Below are 14,213 nucleotides of genomic sequence, written 5' to 3'. Positions count from 1 at the left end.
AATTCATTCTATGCATGAAGTAAACCCAAACCATCAGGTATACTTTGATTCAGGCTTGTTTTTTTTTTTTTTAAACAGATGGCTAATGCTGTTTGTTATTTCAAAGGTTAATTTGTGGCTTGGAGTCTTTATGATTTCAATGATCCTCAGCCAGCCAGTTCAAACTATTAGTGGAAAATTCCAGAAGTTAACAATTCATAAGTTTTACATTGCACACCATTCTTTTTTTTTTTTTTTTTTTAAAGAGAGAGGGAGACAGAGAGAATTTTTTTTAATATTTATTCTTCAGTTTTCGGCGAACACAACATCTTTGTTTGTATGTGGTGCTGAGGATCGAACCCGGGCCACACGCATGCCAGGCGAGCGCGCCACCACTTGAGCCACATCCCCAGCCCCATTGCACACCATTCTGAGGAGTGTAATGAAATCACATGCTGTCCATCTTCATGAGACGAGACTCAGCCCTTTGTCCTGTGGACCATCTCTGTGAACGCTCCCTGCCCAGATTGTCTGTCACTGTATTGCAGTGTTTATGCTTTTCTAAGATGTAGCTGTGAATTTGGACCCACCTGGCCTCATGGACAAGGGATTCAACCTCCCTTTTTTGCCAAATTAAACAGAGAGTTGTCTGAGCACTACAGGGCCCCTCTCACACTGCAAGGAGAGAGAAGGAGGCAGAGTGGTACGTAAGATTCACAAAAGGTTCCCTCTTATAAGATGCAGTGGAACATGCTGGCCTGTCTGAGCTTTTTCACTTATAAAATGGCAATGATTATCTCCACTTCAGAGTTCCTGTAGGCAACAGTGGGATTACCCATGCAGCTACATTCATATGGTCATGTAGTTTTAAGAGGCAAGGTGTTAGCAGGCGACACACAGGCCTGGAGGTCAGGCCATCTGGTTCCACTCCTGTCTCTTGGAGCTTGGGCAGTTACTGAACTTCACCGTGCCTCAGTTTCCCATCTGTGAGCTGCTGATAATACAAGACCAACCTCACAGGCTCGCAGTAAGGGCTGAATTTAGGAAGCAGCACACAGGACACCCGAGATGCTGGGGAGGATGAAGGTCAGGATAACAGTGCCTGGGAGAAGACCAGGTGGTGAGTACCACTTGAGCCCCAGCAGGTGCACACAGATTAGTGAGGCTAAGAGAGGTCGTCTTTGTACCTAAGAAGGACATGTTATTCCCTTGCTGGTTTTGCTTTCACTCCATGCATTTATTGAGCAGGTGCTCACTTCACCCACCTGACCTTTACTTCAATGCAAGGTTAGAGGTCATTCTTGGCTGCTTTCCACACTTAGAAATGCCTGCCCTCTCTGGCCCAGCATCCAGGTTCCTGGAACATCTGTCTGCCTCAGCAAACAGCCTATGATCATCGCTTTTATAGCACCTTCTTCATTAACAGACAAAAACTAGTCACATATCATCAATTTTATTCTATTGACATTACTAGAGAATATGGAAGGACAGATTTAATTATCTCCAGGCTATGGGAAAAAAAAAAAAAAAGCGAGTCTCCTGGAACAAAGGTACTTTTTCAAAAGGTGCATGGCAGGGCCACCACTGATTCCCAAATCACTGCTTTCACAACCAGACATGTGGCCCTTTCGTGGCACTCACTGCACTCACAAAAGGGGGACCTCCATTTCCCCCTTGGGGTTCCATTCTGGGCTTTATATACTCCCTGTAAAGACAGGGTGGATAGCAGGTGTTTGGGCCTTTGTAGCCCCTGGGGTGTCGGAAGCAACTACTCCATGAAGATAGTATGTTAGCAGATGTGTGTTGCTGTGTCCCATTAAAGCTTGATTTATGAAGACAGGTGGCAGGATGGCTTTGGCCCCAGAACACAGCTCGCCAAATTCTGATTCTATATTAACATTGGCCCTTTTCCTCTTCCCCTTTTTAATTATATGTGTTGGGCAAATCCTGTAATTTGAGTGTGTGTGTGTGTACATGTGTACATGAACATGTACACATGTGCACACTTAGACACACAAGCCATGTTATGTCCCTTTCCATGCAGTATAAGGTGGGTCCAGGGGCCTGAAGGAGGCATTCTGGACTTAAAATATTCTTACTAATGACCCAGATATAGGAGCACTAACCCCAAGGTTAATATTTTTTCAGGCAATTCTAATTATTTCATGTTTGCCCAAACAATGAATCTTGATTCCCTCTTTGAACTGGATGTTACATAGCTTGCTTTGCACTTTGGGGTTGGTTCATGAAATGAAGCACAGGGAAAATGAAGCAGCCCTCCCCTCCCAGGGTGCAGGGCTGTGGCCAAGGCAGTCAGGGAGCACTTCAGGGAGCAGAGGCAGATGGTTAGAGAAGCGAGCAGGGAATGGGTCCCCGTAGGGGTCCAGGAACTACTGGGAGCAGGTCTGACAAAAGGAGGCAGATCTGAAAATCTCGACTGAGCTGAAAATCTCGTTCTGTCACTCTTGACCCCTTTCACACTCTTGCTTGGAGATTTATCACGGAGATAGAAGGAAGCAGAATGACAGTGCTGGGGTGGGCCAGGAAGGGCAGACCCCAGCTCTGGGAGGCACCTTGTCCTGGGCTCTAGACTCCTGGAGCCCTGGAAACCACATGGCCACAGCCAGGCCTTCTGTTCCCACCCTGTCCAGGCCCTTGGCTGCCCCTGTGCTCAGTGACTTTGGCTTTCCTGGCAGACCAGAGGGTAGGCTGTTTGCCTTCCCCGGGGGACTCTCGGGAAGCGCTTGCATTCATCTCAGTGAAAGGACTGAGCGCAGTGACATACCCTCAGGATCTCCGCCACGCAGTCCAGGCCATGTCTTGTTTTAGGTTGGGTTCACAGCTTCTGAGAGCATCTTGCCTTGTTCCAGGAGGAAGAGAGAGCAGATGGGGCGTACAGTGGTGGCAGCCTGCCTGATGACATCTCTGCCTTCCATTTAGTACACTGCATGTCCCAGGGAGACAGGTACAGAGAAGCAGGGCAAAGAAGGCTGAAACTTAGGTTCACATTCAGTGCTGGGAAGTTCGTGCGTCACCCTGCCTCCTGCACCTCCTGCCCCCACAGCCCAGCCATCAGGACTGGCCATGATGAGAAGTTCCGACAAGTTTTGACAAATTATCTTTGTGAACCAGAACTAGAGAGATTGCTAATGAAACGGGAAGCCTCATGCAGAGGCATCTGACCAGCATGTGATAACAGGTGGTAGCAGCCCTCTGGAGACCCTAAAGACACCATGCCAGCAAGGTGGGTCCTATGCTGACCCACTTTGGAAAGGCTGTGCTTAGAAAGCAATTGTGCATTCTCCAGAGCTTCTCAGACTTTGAAAAATGTGTGAGTCTCTAAGGGAGAAAGGGCATAAATAAATATGCAAACTCTAGTTCTCCAACCTGTGCTGATAGCCTGTGGGCTCCAGAATAAAAAAGTAAATGAAACAAAAGTCACAGCCCGATGACTAAATTTTTGGGGGAGGTGCTGGGATTAAACCTAGAAGCACTTTATCACTGAGCTCATTCCCTGCCCTTTTTCTTTTAAGACAGGTTCTCACTAAGTTGCTTAGGCTGACCTCCAACTTATGATCCTCCTGCCTCAGCCTCCCAAGCTGCTGAGATTACAGGCATGTGCTGCCGCAACCCACGCAATGGGTACTTTTTAGTGAGAAAAAATGGAAGAGAAAACTTGAAATATAGCTAAACTGTCCTGGTTGCAGGGTGATAGAGAAATAATTCATCAGGGATTACATTTATAAACTAGAAGATGGTGGGTGCTCTTGTTAAATACATTATTGTAAAATAAGATAATGCCCAAAATGGTGCCTCTTCTAAATCCTGGAGTGTTCATGTTAAATGTTCTGTTCTGAAATGAAAAAAATACATAAATTATAGCCCTCAAGAGTGGTAAGGAAATAAATGCTTTGGCTTGAAAAATGCTATGAGCTACAAAAATCATAAATTGACCCGAGACCCCCTAAATCAGGCAGGATGCAGGCTAAGCTGTGAATGAGAAAAACCCTAAAATATGGTGGCTTCAATTAGTTCCCTTTCTTTCTTGTCAAGTCCAGGGCTCTGTTCTATAAGGTCATCCAAGGACCAGCTTTTGCTCTGTGTATAGTCACTGCGTAGAAAATGCCAGCCCACGCGCTACCGCATCTCCCACCCAGCCTGTGCAAAGGTAGAATTCCCTTGTAAATGTCATTTTAAAACCTGCCAGAATGTGCACGAATCATTTTGACTTACATTGACAGAAGTTTTGACAAATGGCCAGGGCTGCCTGTAGGTGAGGACTGGAGAATGAATTTTTGGCTGGGAAAGTCTGACTTCCATTTCAGCTTGGAATATTCTCACAGACAAGAACATTCATGGACCCTGCAATTTAAAAAAAAATTTTAACTTTTTTTTTTTTTTTTTTTTATGACCAGGCCCTCCCAATCCTTGGCCAGTTCATCATTCCTAGAACATGCCACATGTAAATTTCCCTAATGCTTGTCAGCTCTTCCATGTGCTGTGCTGACAGATCTGGGACAACCAGTGAGTGGGACCCGTGTCCACCTCTGACTCCATGCCTTTGCTTAGCCGGTCCCTCCACCTGGGATGCCCTGCTCCTCATCAGGCATTTGCTGCGATTTCCCCCCATGCATCTCGGCCCAGACACTATTAGAATGGGATATTTGCCCACGTAGGCCCCCAAGTCTCAGGTCACCGGGGGAAAATAATGGGCAGGGAAATTTCTCTCAGTCCAGGCCCTAATCCTAGGGGCCTGGCTTGCTAGTCCATGTATTTGTCAACCAAAATAATAATCACAGAGATTCTCCAAGGAATCATGAGTATTTGGGAAGAGCAGAGTGTTGGAATGGGAGTACATGTGCTCTAGTAAACTATGGGCATGGGCAAGAAGGTTGAGACCAGGAGACGTTTTCAAAGTTAAAATGAGGAGGATTACACAAAATATTTTTAAACAAAAGCCCTTGGCTTCAACAAGCAATAACAAGAGTGGTGTGAATCCAAGGTTGAACAATTGCTGGGCAGATTTCCTTGCAAAAGTATTTTTTTGTGTGAGGTTTTTTTTTGGGGGGGGGAAAGGTTGTGGTTCTGGTAGAGTCTTTTGTGACTAGTTCTTGTCATTAGGCACAGATGCATGCGATCCTCTCCTTTATAACCTTCTGGCTTTGTTTGTTTGTTTATTTATTTTATGGGATTAGGGCTTGATAGAAATGACTCCTCTTGATTCTGACAACCTTCACATATTCATCCTGTCAGTATCTTGAGCCTGTGACCAATGTCAGGCCAGGGGTTGGGGATGCAGCAGTGAACAGAAACAGGCCGTCTGTCCTGATGGCTCACAGGGAGCCTGTATTGATAACAGGTTGCTAGTGCTCCACACAGAAGGCACTGAATGAAAGAAGCCAGATGGCGTCCTGAGGGTCTAAAAGGGGAGTTCTTGGTCCATGCTCTCCCCCCCAGCAGTCTTCAGGACTGGGACCCATCCAGGTCACACCCCTCTACCACTCTGCAGGCAGCTGTGAAGCCTGCCTGCCCCAGGGCCCCTATACTAGCAGGGCATAATGGAAACCCATTTGTCAAAGCCCGCTGCCACGTTTGATCCTATAGAAGCTGGCGATGCGCTGCCATGCATGCATGAGCACTCTGTCTCCACGGGGTAGGACATTAAGCCCAGAGGAAGATTTGTGTGCCACATCCGAGTAATGAGCTGTGAAATCGACATTATAAGTTTTAATTATTATTAATGCCTCACAGGGGTGGCTGGTGTTAATTGTCCTGTAGGCATCCCAGATGTATTTCCCCCTTCTCCTTTCATATCTTTTCTTTAATGTCTTGAGCCCACATAATGGCGCCTTCCTGGCAGTGTTTGAACACAATTCCTCCAAAGGGGAACACCCCCGATCCCTTCTCTGAACACACCTGTGGTCAAAAGGAAATGGGTGCACAGCAACCTGCTTGCCCCCCTCTCAGGCTGGGTCATGGTGGTGTGTGGGGGGGTGTAAATCTCAAGTTTCCAGGTTGCCACAGTGAAATTTGCAGAATTCTCTTCCCCCCAATAGAATTCACCTGCCTCTGGGCCTTCCGTGGACTAATGAATCTTCTAAAAGGCTTTGAAGATGAAAGACTGTGGAGAGGCCACGCATTACCATTCTGAACGTTTTTTTTTTGACACAGGGAACTGGTTCCTGGCTCTTCTGCCCCCTGCATTAACCACCTCTCAGATCATTTCTGACATATATTTTTCCCTAAGAAATATGTCTCGTCATCTTTAAAAGGCTTATTGCCCTCTCAGTTTTGCTCTGTCAGATGCTGTCTGGGCAGTCCAGAGGGGTGAGCAAGTGGGCTCCTCTGGCCCCTGTCCTTCCCTACGTCTTTCTTCTCCTCTGTGCCCACCAGAAGGAGCAACAGGCACAGGTGCATGACTACACAGAGCTCCTTGAGGTTCCTTTGCTTGCAACTGGTGCTTGGCGTCAGCTAAAGCCTGAACCACCCATGGAGCTGTGTTCAGGGCCTGCATGGTCCCTTGGTTGCCCCAGCCTGGCCTGCTGGGGACACCAGAGGAGCGGCTTCACCAGTTGGAGCAAGGGCCAAATGCTTTTCCCTGAATCTCGGTGTAGTCCCTTGGCTTACGGGGGTCCTGTGTCACACCTTCCTAACTTTCCCCACTCCCTGTCCCCCATTCAGGCCTGACTCAAGACTAACCTGATTCCCTTGAGCTAATACCATGCCGGGACACTCACAGGTTCTGCTCGTCAGGATAGACAAAGGACAGTCCTGAGCTGGGGCCCCTGTTAAAAAACGGTCAGTACAGGGGACCAGAGGTCCCCAGGCCTAAGGAGCCCCACCTGAATGCTGAAGGTCTGGGACAGGACAGGAGGTAGCATGGAGCTCTGTCTGTAAAGCCCACAGTTTCCAGAAGCATATCCTCCTTGAGAGAAAGGGGATGCTGCCCACTGTGGCTGGAATGGTGACCCAGTGCCAGCTCAGGGGGTGGGGTGCTCAGTCACCATGCTGAGAAGTTTGGCTCCCCTGAGGGATGTGGAGAGCCACTATAGGCTTGTAAGCAGTGGGGGGTGGGCTCATCACGTGCTTGGCAACCAACACACAGTGGGTTGCAGGGGTTTGGTTTCCATGGGAGCAGAGAGGGATGGGGCAATCGGGAGTGGAAGGCATACAGCGTCTCTAAGAGCCTATCGGTAGAGCTAACAGGATTTGAGGAGGAATGAACACAAGGATGACCCCCTGCTTAGCAGCTGGGTGGAGATTCCACAGGCAGGTTGAGGCGACAGTGATGGTGTGGCCTGTGGACCATCTGGAGGATCAATGAAGCCACAGTTCCCTGAGGCTCAGAAGTGCATCCTTTTCAGGACTGGGGAGAAGGTAATATAAGTGCCTCTGTCCTGGGGGCCAGTCTGCAGCCCTGGCCCTGGTAGGAAATGCCTCAGTTTCCCTGTCCCTATACCTCAGCCCTCCTGGACACACTGTATAAGTCAGGGCCACAGCTGTACATCATGGGGGTGAGCCGTTCTTGCAAGTGGTTTCCGTGTCAACTGTCTAGAGAAAGCTGGGGATGGGGGGTCCAGAATGGATACCCAGAATCCCCTTGATGCAGGAGGCAATTCAGGGAGGTGCCTGTGTTCCACTGCATGAGAGAGACACAGGAGGAGGCAGAAGCGGAATGCAAAGGTCAGGTCTGGCTTGTCCTGCCCACCACTGATCAGTACCAGCCAGCCACTGGGGCTGTGGCTCTTTGAGCAAACCCCTCTTACTCTGCCATGGAGAGGAGATGAGCCATGGTGTCAAGGTAAACCTTTTCTTCTGGTGCACCTGGTGGGGGCTGGTTTTCAAGCTTAAGGTCTTTTCTTAAAAATGGGTTTCTTTAAAATCTCCTCACTGAATGAAATCTCAGTGTCTCCATGTGGTCAGTGGTGAAAATACTCCCATATCATGAAAAGGTGGGACTTGAACCTGGGGCCTCGCACACACACTAGGCAAGCACTCCACCACTGAGCCACATCCCCAGGCCTGTACTTAATATTTAAAATACAAGTAAACTAAATTGAAATAGAACAAAAAAAAGTACTTTTTTTTTTTTTTTTTTATAATTTAACCTACAGGTGGGGCCAGGGTTTCTCAACCTTTTGACGTCCTGGGCCGGGTAATTCTGTGTTGTTGGGAAATGTCCTGATTGAAGGATGTGCAGCAGCATCCCTAGCCTGTACTCCTCAGATGCCAATAGCATCTACACTGTAACAACCAAAAATGTCTTCAAAGTTGTACCTGACTTGAGAATCCCTGGGCCAGGGCCGCTGGCCCTTATGTGGCAGTGAAATTCTTCTGGTGGCCCACAGCCAACAGCCTCTTCCAGTCTTCTCTGCGTGTATGGCAAATCACCCCTCGGCCTCCGCTCTCTGAAATCAGGGCCTCTTACCATCTATTGTGCGGACATTACAAAGCTATCCAGAATGAGTATTATTGGACACAAACTGATTTTTTTCCCCCTCTTTGAGTTCTGTAATCAAAAATCCTCTGGTGTTACTATTTAATTGGGTGGTGGTGGCTGTTTGTCAGTCTGCCAGCGGGTCTCTTAACTGCTGTCGCCTGACCATTCTGAGACATAAATGTAGAATGATGGAGTTGCAATGTGCTATTAAGTCCTCTACAAAGAGTTTTTGATGTCCTGCTGCTTCGGGCTTTTGTGCTGGTATTGATTGATTCGAATACTACAGAAACCCTTGGCACAGGCAGCCCTGGTGAGAAAATGCAGCTTCTGGTAGGAAAATCACTGGGTATAGACACAGGGACAATGGTAAGGCTTTCCTCTGGCACAGAATGGACCTTGGGCAAAGCTCACTCAGTCGAGCAGGTGTTGGCCACCCATAAGGAAATGGAAAAGAAACCCATGCAGCCAACTGGTCTTTACAAAACAGGGCCAATTAGAGGAGCCCAGGAAGTGCACAAAAACATCAGATCAAGCCTTAGGATTGTTTGATGGACCTCTCGTTGCTGGAGAACAGAAGATTGTAAAGAATTCTGTTTCAGATGCATTTTAAAGGCTGGTCACTCTTTGACACCAAGGATGGCAGATCCTTTTTTGGATAGGTTGGGCAGATTTTGACAGGAAAGGCAGGGACACTCTCCTGATGGTAAGAAGATAGGAAATCATAGTTTTGGAACAGACAGGCTACTGTATGCAGCAAAAGGCTGCATACATCCCTGGGGGTGTTGGTCTGTGACAGGGGACCAAGGACCTGGGAGCGGCCTCCAAGCTCCTCAGCCAGGTTGTGTCTCGCTTGGATAGGTTGAGCACATGCTGCTGGTTGAGTCCACGGCAGGGCTGGAGTGGCGTGATTGCTGCCATGTGGACTGGCCTGCTCAACGCAAACCCCCCTGCACATGTCCTGATTTGCTGTGAGGGGTCAGTAAGCTAGGGAAAGAAAGCTCTGTTGGGTCATACTTGTAGGAAATCTGGTAGCTTTTAGACAAAATCTCCTGAAAAACAGCACCCAGTGGGAAAAGGTTCAGCACAGAGTAATGAGTAGGAGCATTCTGGAGCCCCGACCACCTGGCTCCAATCTACCTACTACTCCTAAGGGTGGGTCCGGGGCAAGTTACCCTCTGCCTGGTGCCTTAGATTCCTCTTCTGAAGAGGAAGGTAATTGACTGCATCCTTCAGAACCTTTCAGTGCAGAGTGATTTGGTCTTTGTAAAAGATTGGAGATCATGCCTGGTCCTCATGGTACCATTTAGAGGGACTCCCATGACAAGCACCCTCTTGTCTCACTGAGGTTAAGAAGCTTGTGGGCTCCTGTGACAGGCTGTCTGTACCTTTGAAGTACTTTCCACTTGCAGCGTGTTCTCAACATCCCCAAGGCTCAGAAAAGCCCCTCAGAATCCCAGGCTGCCCATGCAGGCCCCCCAACATCAGGAAGGGCCGTTTCAAGTCACCACATGTTATTTTCTGCTTCCAGAACCTATCCCAGCTGCCCTACGGCAAGGCCCTGTACAGCTATGAGGGAAAAGAACCTGGTGACCTGAAGTTCAACAAGGGGGACATCATCATCCTGCGGCGCAAGGTGGATGAGAACTGGTACCACGGGGAGCTGCACGGCACACACGGCTTCCTGCCAGCCAGCTACATTCAGTGTGTCCGGCCCTTGCCGCAGGCCCCGCCCCAGGGCAAGGCACTTTATGATTTCGAGATGAAGGACAGAGACCAAGACAAGGACTGTCTGACCTTCACCAAGGTAAGGAGAGCCCCGCTGTCGGCCTCTGGGCCCACCCAGAGCCAGGGCAGCACCTTCCCACTGAGTTTGAACCCTGGCTCCTCCCTTAGGCCCAGGATAAAGGATGCAGCCTCCTGCTCTGTGCCTTCTTAAGGACCAGTACTGGCTGCATCTGCTTCATGGAGTTTTTGTTGAATGATATGAGATGGCACCAGCAGAAACTTGGTCCACCCACAGGTGGCACAGGAGCATGACATCCTATGACCTGCCATTAGCATCAGTAGCAGGACTCCTGTTGCCCCAAGTCATGATTTTAAGCGTTAATTCCAGTGCAGGGAAATGAGTTTCGAGGATGCATGGGGTATCAGAGAAACTGCTGCACAGACCCGGGGCAGCTCACTGGGATGTGATAGCTGACGCCAAAGCAGGGCATCATAGCCCATCCCGCAGGCAGGCCAGGCCGGGCAGGGGAAACTGTTTGAAATAGTCAGGGCCAGAAAATACATTTGCCCATGGAGTTGTGCAGAGGGCCTGGTTTTGGCCGCCTTGGAGTTCCTGTTGATTAGTTATCTACTCCAAGTGCCTGACCACACTTTCACAGTTTATCCTTACCCCTCGCCGGGGTTCCAAGGGGGTCCTTGTTCTCTAGGTTGGTGCTCTCTTCTCTCTCCTTGTCTTGTTCTGTCTGCCTGTTCTTCCCCCACTGTACACCGCTGCCCTCCCCAGTGGTAAATAGCAGAGCTGTAATTCTCCCTTTCTCTTTGAGGCCCATATTCTTCCCAATTCCTGGAGGCCACTGTGATTCTCCCTCCTTCCCACTGCCCCAGCTGCTGGTGCAGAACATAGCTGTGGCACCGCAGCTCCAGGGAGGGCTACAGAAGTGCCATGCACACCATTTTTTTTTTTTGAGCAAAATTGGCATGTCCTTGCCCGGCTGCTATTTATGTCTTGTTCTATTGTTCGTCCTGACAGTGAATAATCCATTTTTCATTCAGGGAATCCAACTCTTTCTTCCTTTCTTTCATCAAGGTGTTCAGATGCTGATTCCCATTGTCATCTGGCCCGTGCAACTTCCCAGGAAGTCGGGGTGGGGGGGGGCTTCTCTTTCTCTCCTTCTTTCTTTCTCTTTCTCTCTGAGTGGCAGGCTTCCCAAGGTACCTTGCTTGCTTCTCTGCCCAGTGGACTCTGGAGAATCAGTCCTGAGAGGACCCTGGGGGCTGCTGATCCTCTGTGATGTCACTTGTGACCTCATAGTATCCAGTGATGGCCTTGCTAAGAAGATAGGCACCGAACAGTATCAGGCTCAGCTGGCTCCAATGACAGAAACAACCAAGGTCAAGGTCCTCCTCCCAGGACTTCCTAGGAAGAAATTCTGGGTCAGGAGAACTCCACGTGAACAGCTTCAGTGTCTAGGAGCTTCTAGGCAGGTCCAGCTTGCCCCTGTAGAAGCGCATGTCTGCCTTGCCTACCATTGCCACAGCCTTTTCCATTCTAGGTGCCTCTGGCCAGGACTCAACTCCAGGTAAAGACCAGAGCCCTGTGGACAAAAAGACAAAGGGATGTTTGCCCACTTATTCTACAAAAACGTACAGGACCTGGTTCCATGTTGCGCACTGTGCTGTGTCCAAGGACAGGCAGGCTCCCTGCACACTCTGGAGCCTGAAGTCCTGAGCTTGGGGAAACCCCGGCCACAGGCAAGTCAAGAGAATTAAGTGTGCAAACGCCAACTTCAGAGGACGATGAGCTGTGCTGGATCATGCCTAGAAGCATGTGCAGTGAGGATCTCCAAATTCCCAATGATTCCCAAAGAGTCCCAAATTCCCAAAGAGTCCATTCAAACCTTCAAGGGAGACAACAAATTAGTTCTCAGGGACACCTGTCAGCTGTGTTCCGCTTGGACTTATTCTGTGCTCAGCATGTTTGGGGGTGCACAACTGTGTGAGCATGTCCCCAAGGCAAGCATTGCCATGAGGGCCTCTTCGAAGGTGACCTTGAGATGGAGGAGCAAAGGTGCCAGCCAGGAGAGGGTCTGGGCTTTCCTGTTACTTGGAGGCAATGACAGTTCCTACAGGGCTGACTTTTCTTGAATTCATAGCGACTTTCTTTTCTTGAATCCCATGGGTTCCTATGGAGAATTAGAGACCCCTGGATGCGATTCTCAAAGATATTCATGCTCTGACAGCCGCCTCCCACCATGCTCCACATCCCCTTTTTCCCACCCTCACTGTAGTCCTATGATCCCCACAGAGTGAGATGTGGGAGAGGGGACAGCAACCTTAATAACTGTCCTGCTCCACGGGCACCTCTCAGTTCTAAATGTCTCCATATCCAGGCTCTGAAAGACATGGCAGCTCCTCAAGACTGCCCTCGACTTGATCTCTGTTTCCTGAGTCTCCTGAGGTTTCCCTCCAGTGGGGGCACCTGGCCCTGTTCATTGGCAGGACCTGGAACAATGCGGAGACACACATGGCCACTGTCCTAACAACCTCCACTTGCTCACACTCCAGGTGACCCCGGGCACTCGTACTTCAGCTTCTCTGGCTAGTGCCAGCCGATTTACCTCCAGAGACCAGTTTGTCCTTTGGATATGTTCCTTTCTGGCATCTGTAGGGACGGGGGGGGGGTCTCCAAAAATGGTGCAAACTTTCCTCTAAAGCACATCATTGTGTTCGATTGGAGGCACTTAAAGAATCTTGAAGCAGGTGAATCAAAGGTAGATTTTTCACCTTCAATGTTGAATAGTCCTGTTAAAATGGCATTCATTAAAGTTGTTCTAGAACCAGTCTTTGTTTTATTTAAGAAGAGAATGAATAGTTACCTTTTGTAAAGCAGATAGAAAAAGCACATTTTATGACTTCTCAGTAGTCCCACTCCACAAAGCTGGGCTTGTGCAAACACAAAGACTTAAGGGCAGGTCCTGCCAACAGGGCTCAGGAGTGCTGCCCGCAGCTCTTCTTCACCTGTGCCCTCTGAGTCCACAGCGGGGCTGGGCTTCGTGGAGAGGCACCTGTGCAGATGGTGACCCAGGGATATGCTCTGGTGGCTTTAGGAAGACACTTAACCTTGCTGGTCCAAAGTGGCTTGACTTCATGTCAGTACACCAGTGCCCAGTCTAAGGGGTCAGTGATACACGATCTAAGAGCAGAGCAGAGCTTAGGGCTTGGTCTACAGAGGGCAAGGTGAATGCCATTTGTATTTGGCAGTTTAATCCCAATCTCTTATTTCCTTTCAACTATGAAATTCAATAAATGTTTCTTGAGCCCCTATTATGTAACTTTCTGTTCACAAGGATGTCATCATCACTAGGGAACTGTGGTTGGCTCTGGAGGGCTTGGCCCGCCTTATGTATATCCTCTGCGATATCCAGGAATCCTCAAAGGCAGTGCCTGGCCGCTCACAGAACCACTTTTGCACCTGACTACAGAGGGTCCTAGGCTTGCCAGGTCACCCCAACTCCTCACAGTGTTGCCATGTGAGGAGAGAGCTGCGTTGCGGGCCCTCACCTCTCATTCCCTTGCCTATTCCCAACCCACAGGGCCAAAAGGATGCTTTAAGTTGACAAATTTGACAAACACCGTTGGTGTCTCCATCAGCTCCTGTCATGTGACCTCCTTAAAGTCATTCCCTGAGTGTTAATCACCGTATATCAAAAGCATAGAGGCACGCCAGGCATGATAGCACACCCTGTAATCCCAGCAGCCCCAGAGGAGACAGAGGCAGAAGGATCACAAGTTCAAAGCCAACCTCAGCAATTTATTGAGACTCTGTCTCAAAAAATAAAAAACAGACTGGGGATGTGGCTCAGTGGTTACGTGCCCCCTGGGTTCAATCCCCAGTAACAACAACAACAACAAAAAGTAGAGCTCTCTCCTTTGTAAGCCAATCCAGCATGAATCCCAGATGATGTTCTCTGACCCAGGGGATAAACTGAGATGGGCAAAACTTAAATGCAGACAGAGTTTGGGTTCTCAAGTCAGTTGTAGGTTCAAGTCACTCTTCTTGTATAGTGAC

The 14,213-nt window shown here is 49.0% G+C and overlaps 1 protein-coding gene across 1 annotated transcript in view; it reads left to right on the top strand.

Annotated features, from left to right (window-relative positions):
* The window catches only part of Sh3rf3 (SH3 domain containing ring finger 3), a 335,414-nt gene that overhangs the window by 192,666 nt on the left and 128,535 nt on the right, over positions 1-14,213 (top strand). Inside the window, exon 2 of the mRNA XM_027948923.3 lies at positions 9,948-10,223. Coding sequence (XP_027804724.2) covers positions 9,948-10,223 — 276 coding nt within the window. The remainder of the gene's footprint in view (positions 1-9,947; positions 10,224-14,213) is intronic.

Source organism: Marmota flaviventris, chromosome 14 (genome assembly GCF_047511675.1).
Source record: "Marmota flaviventris isolate mMarFla1 chromosome 14, mMarFla1.hap1, whole genome shotgun sequence".
NCBI lineage: Eukaryota > Metazoa > Chordata > Mammalia > Rodentia > Sciuridae > Marmota > Marmota flaviventris.
Note: the sequence above shows the minus strand (reverse complement) of the source record. Positions and strands in the feature narration are given on the sequence as shown.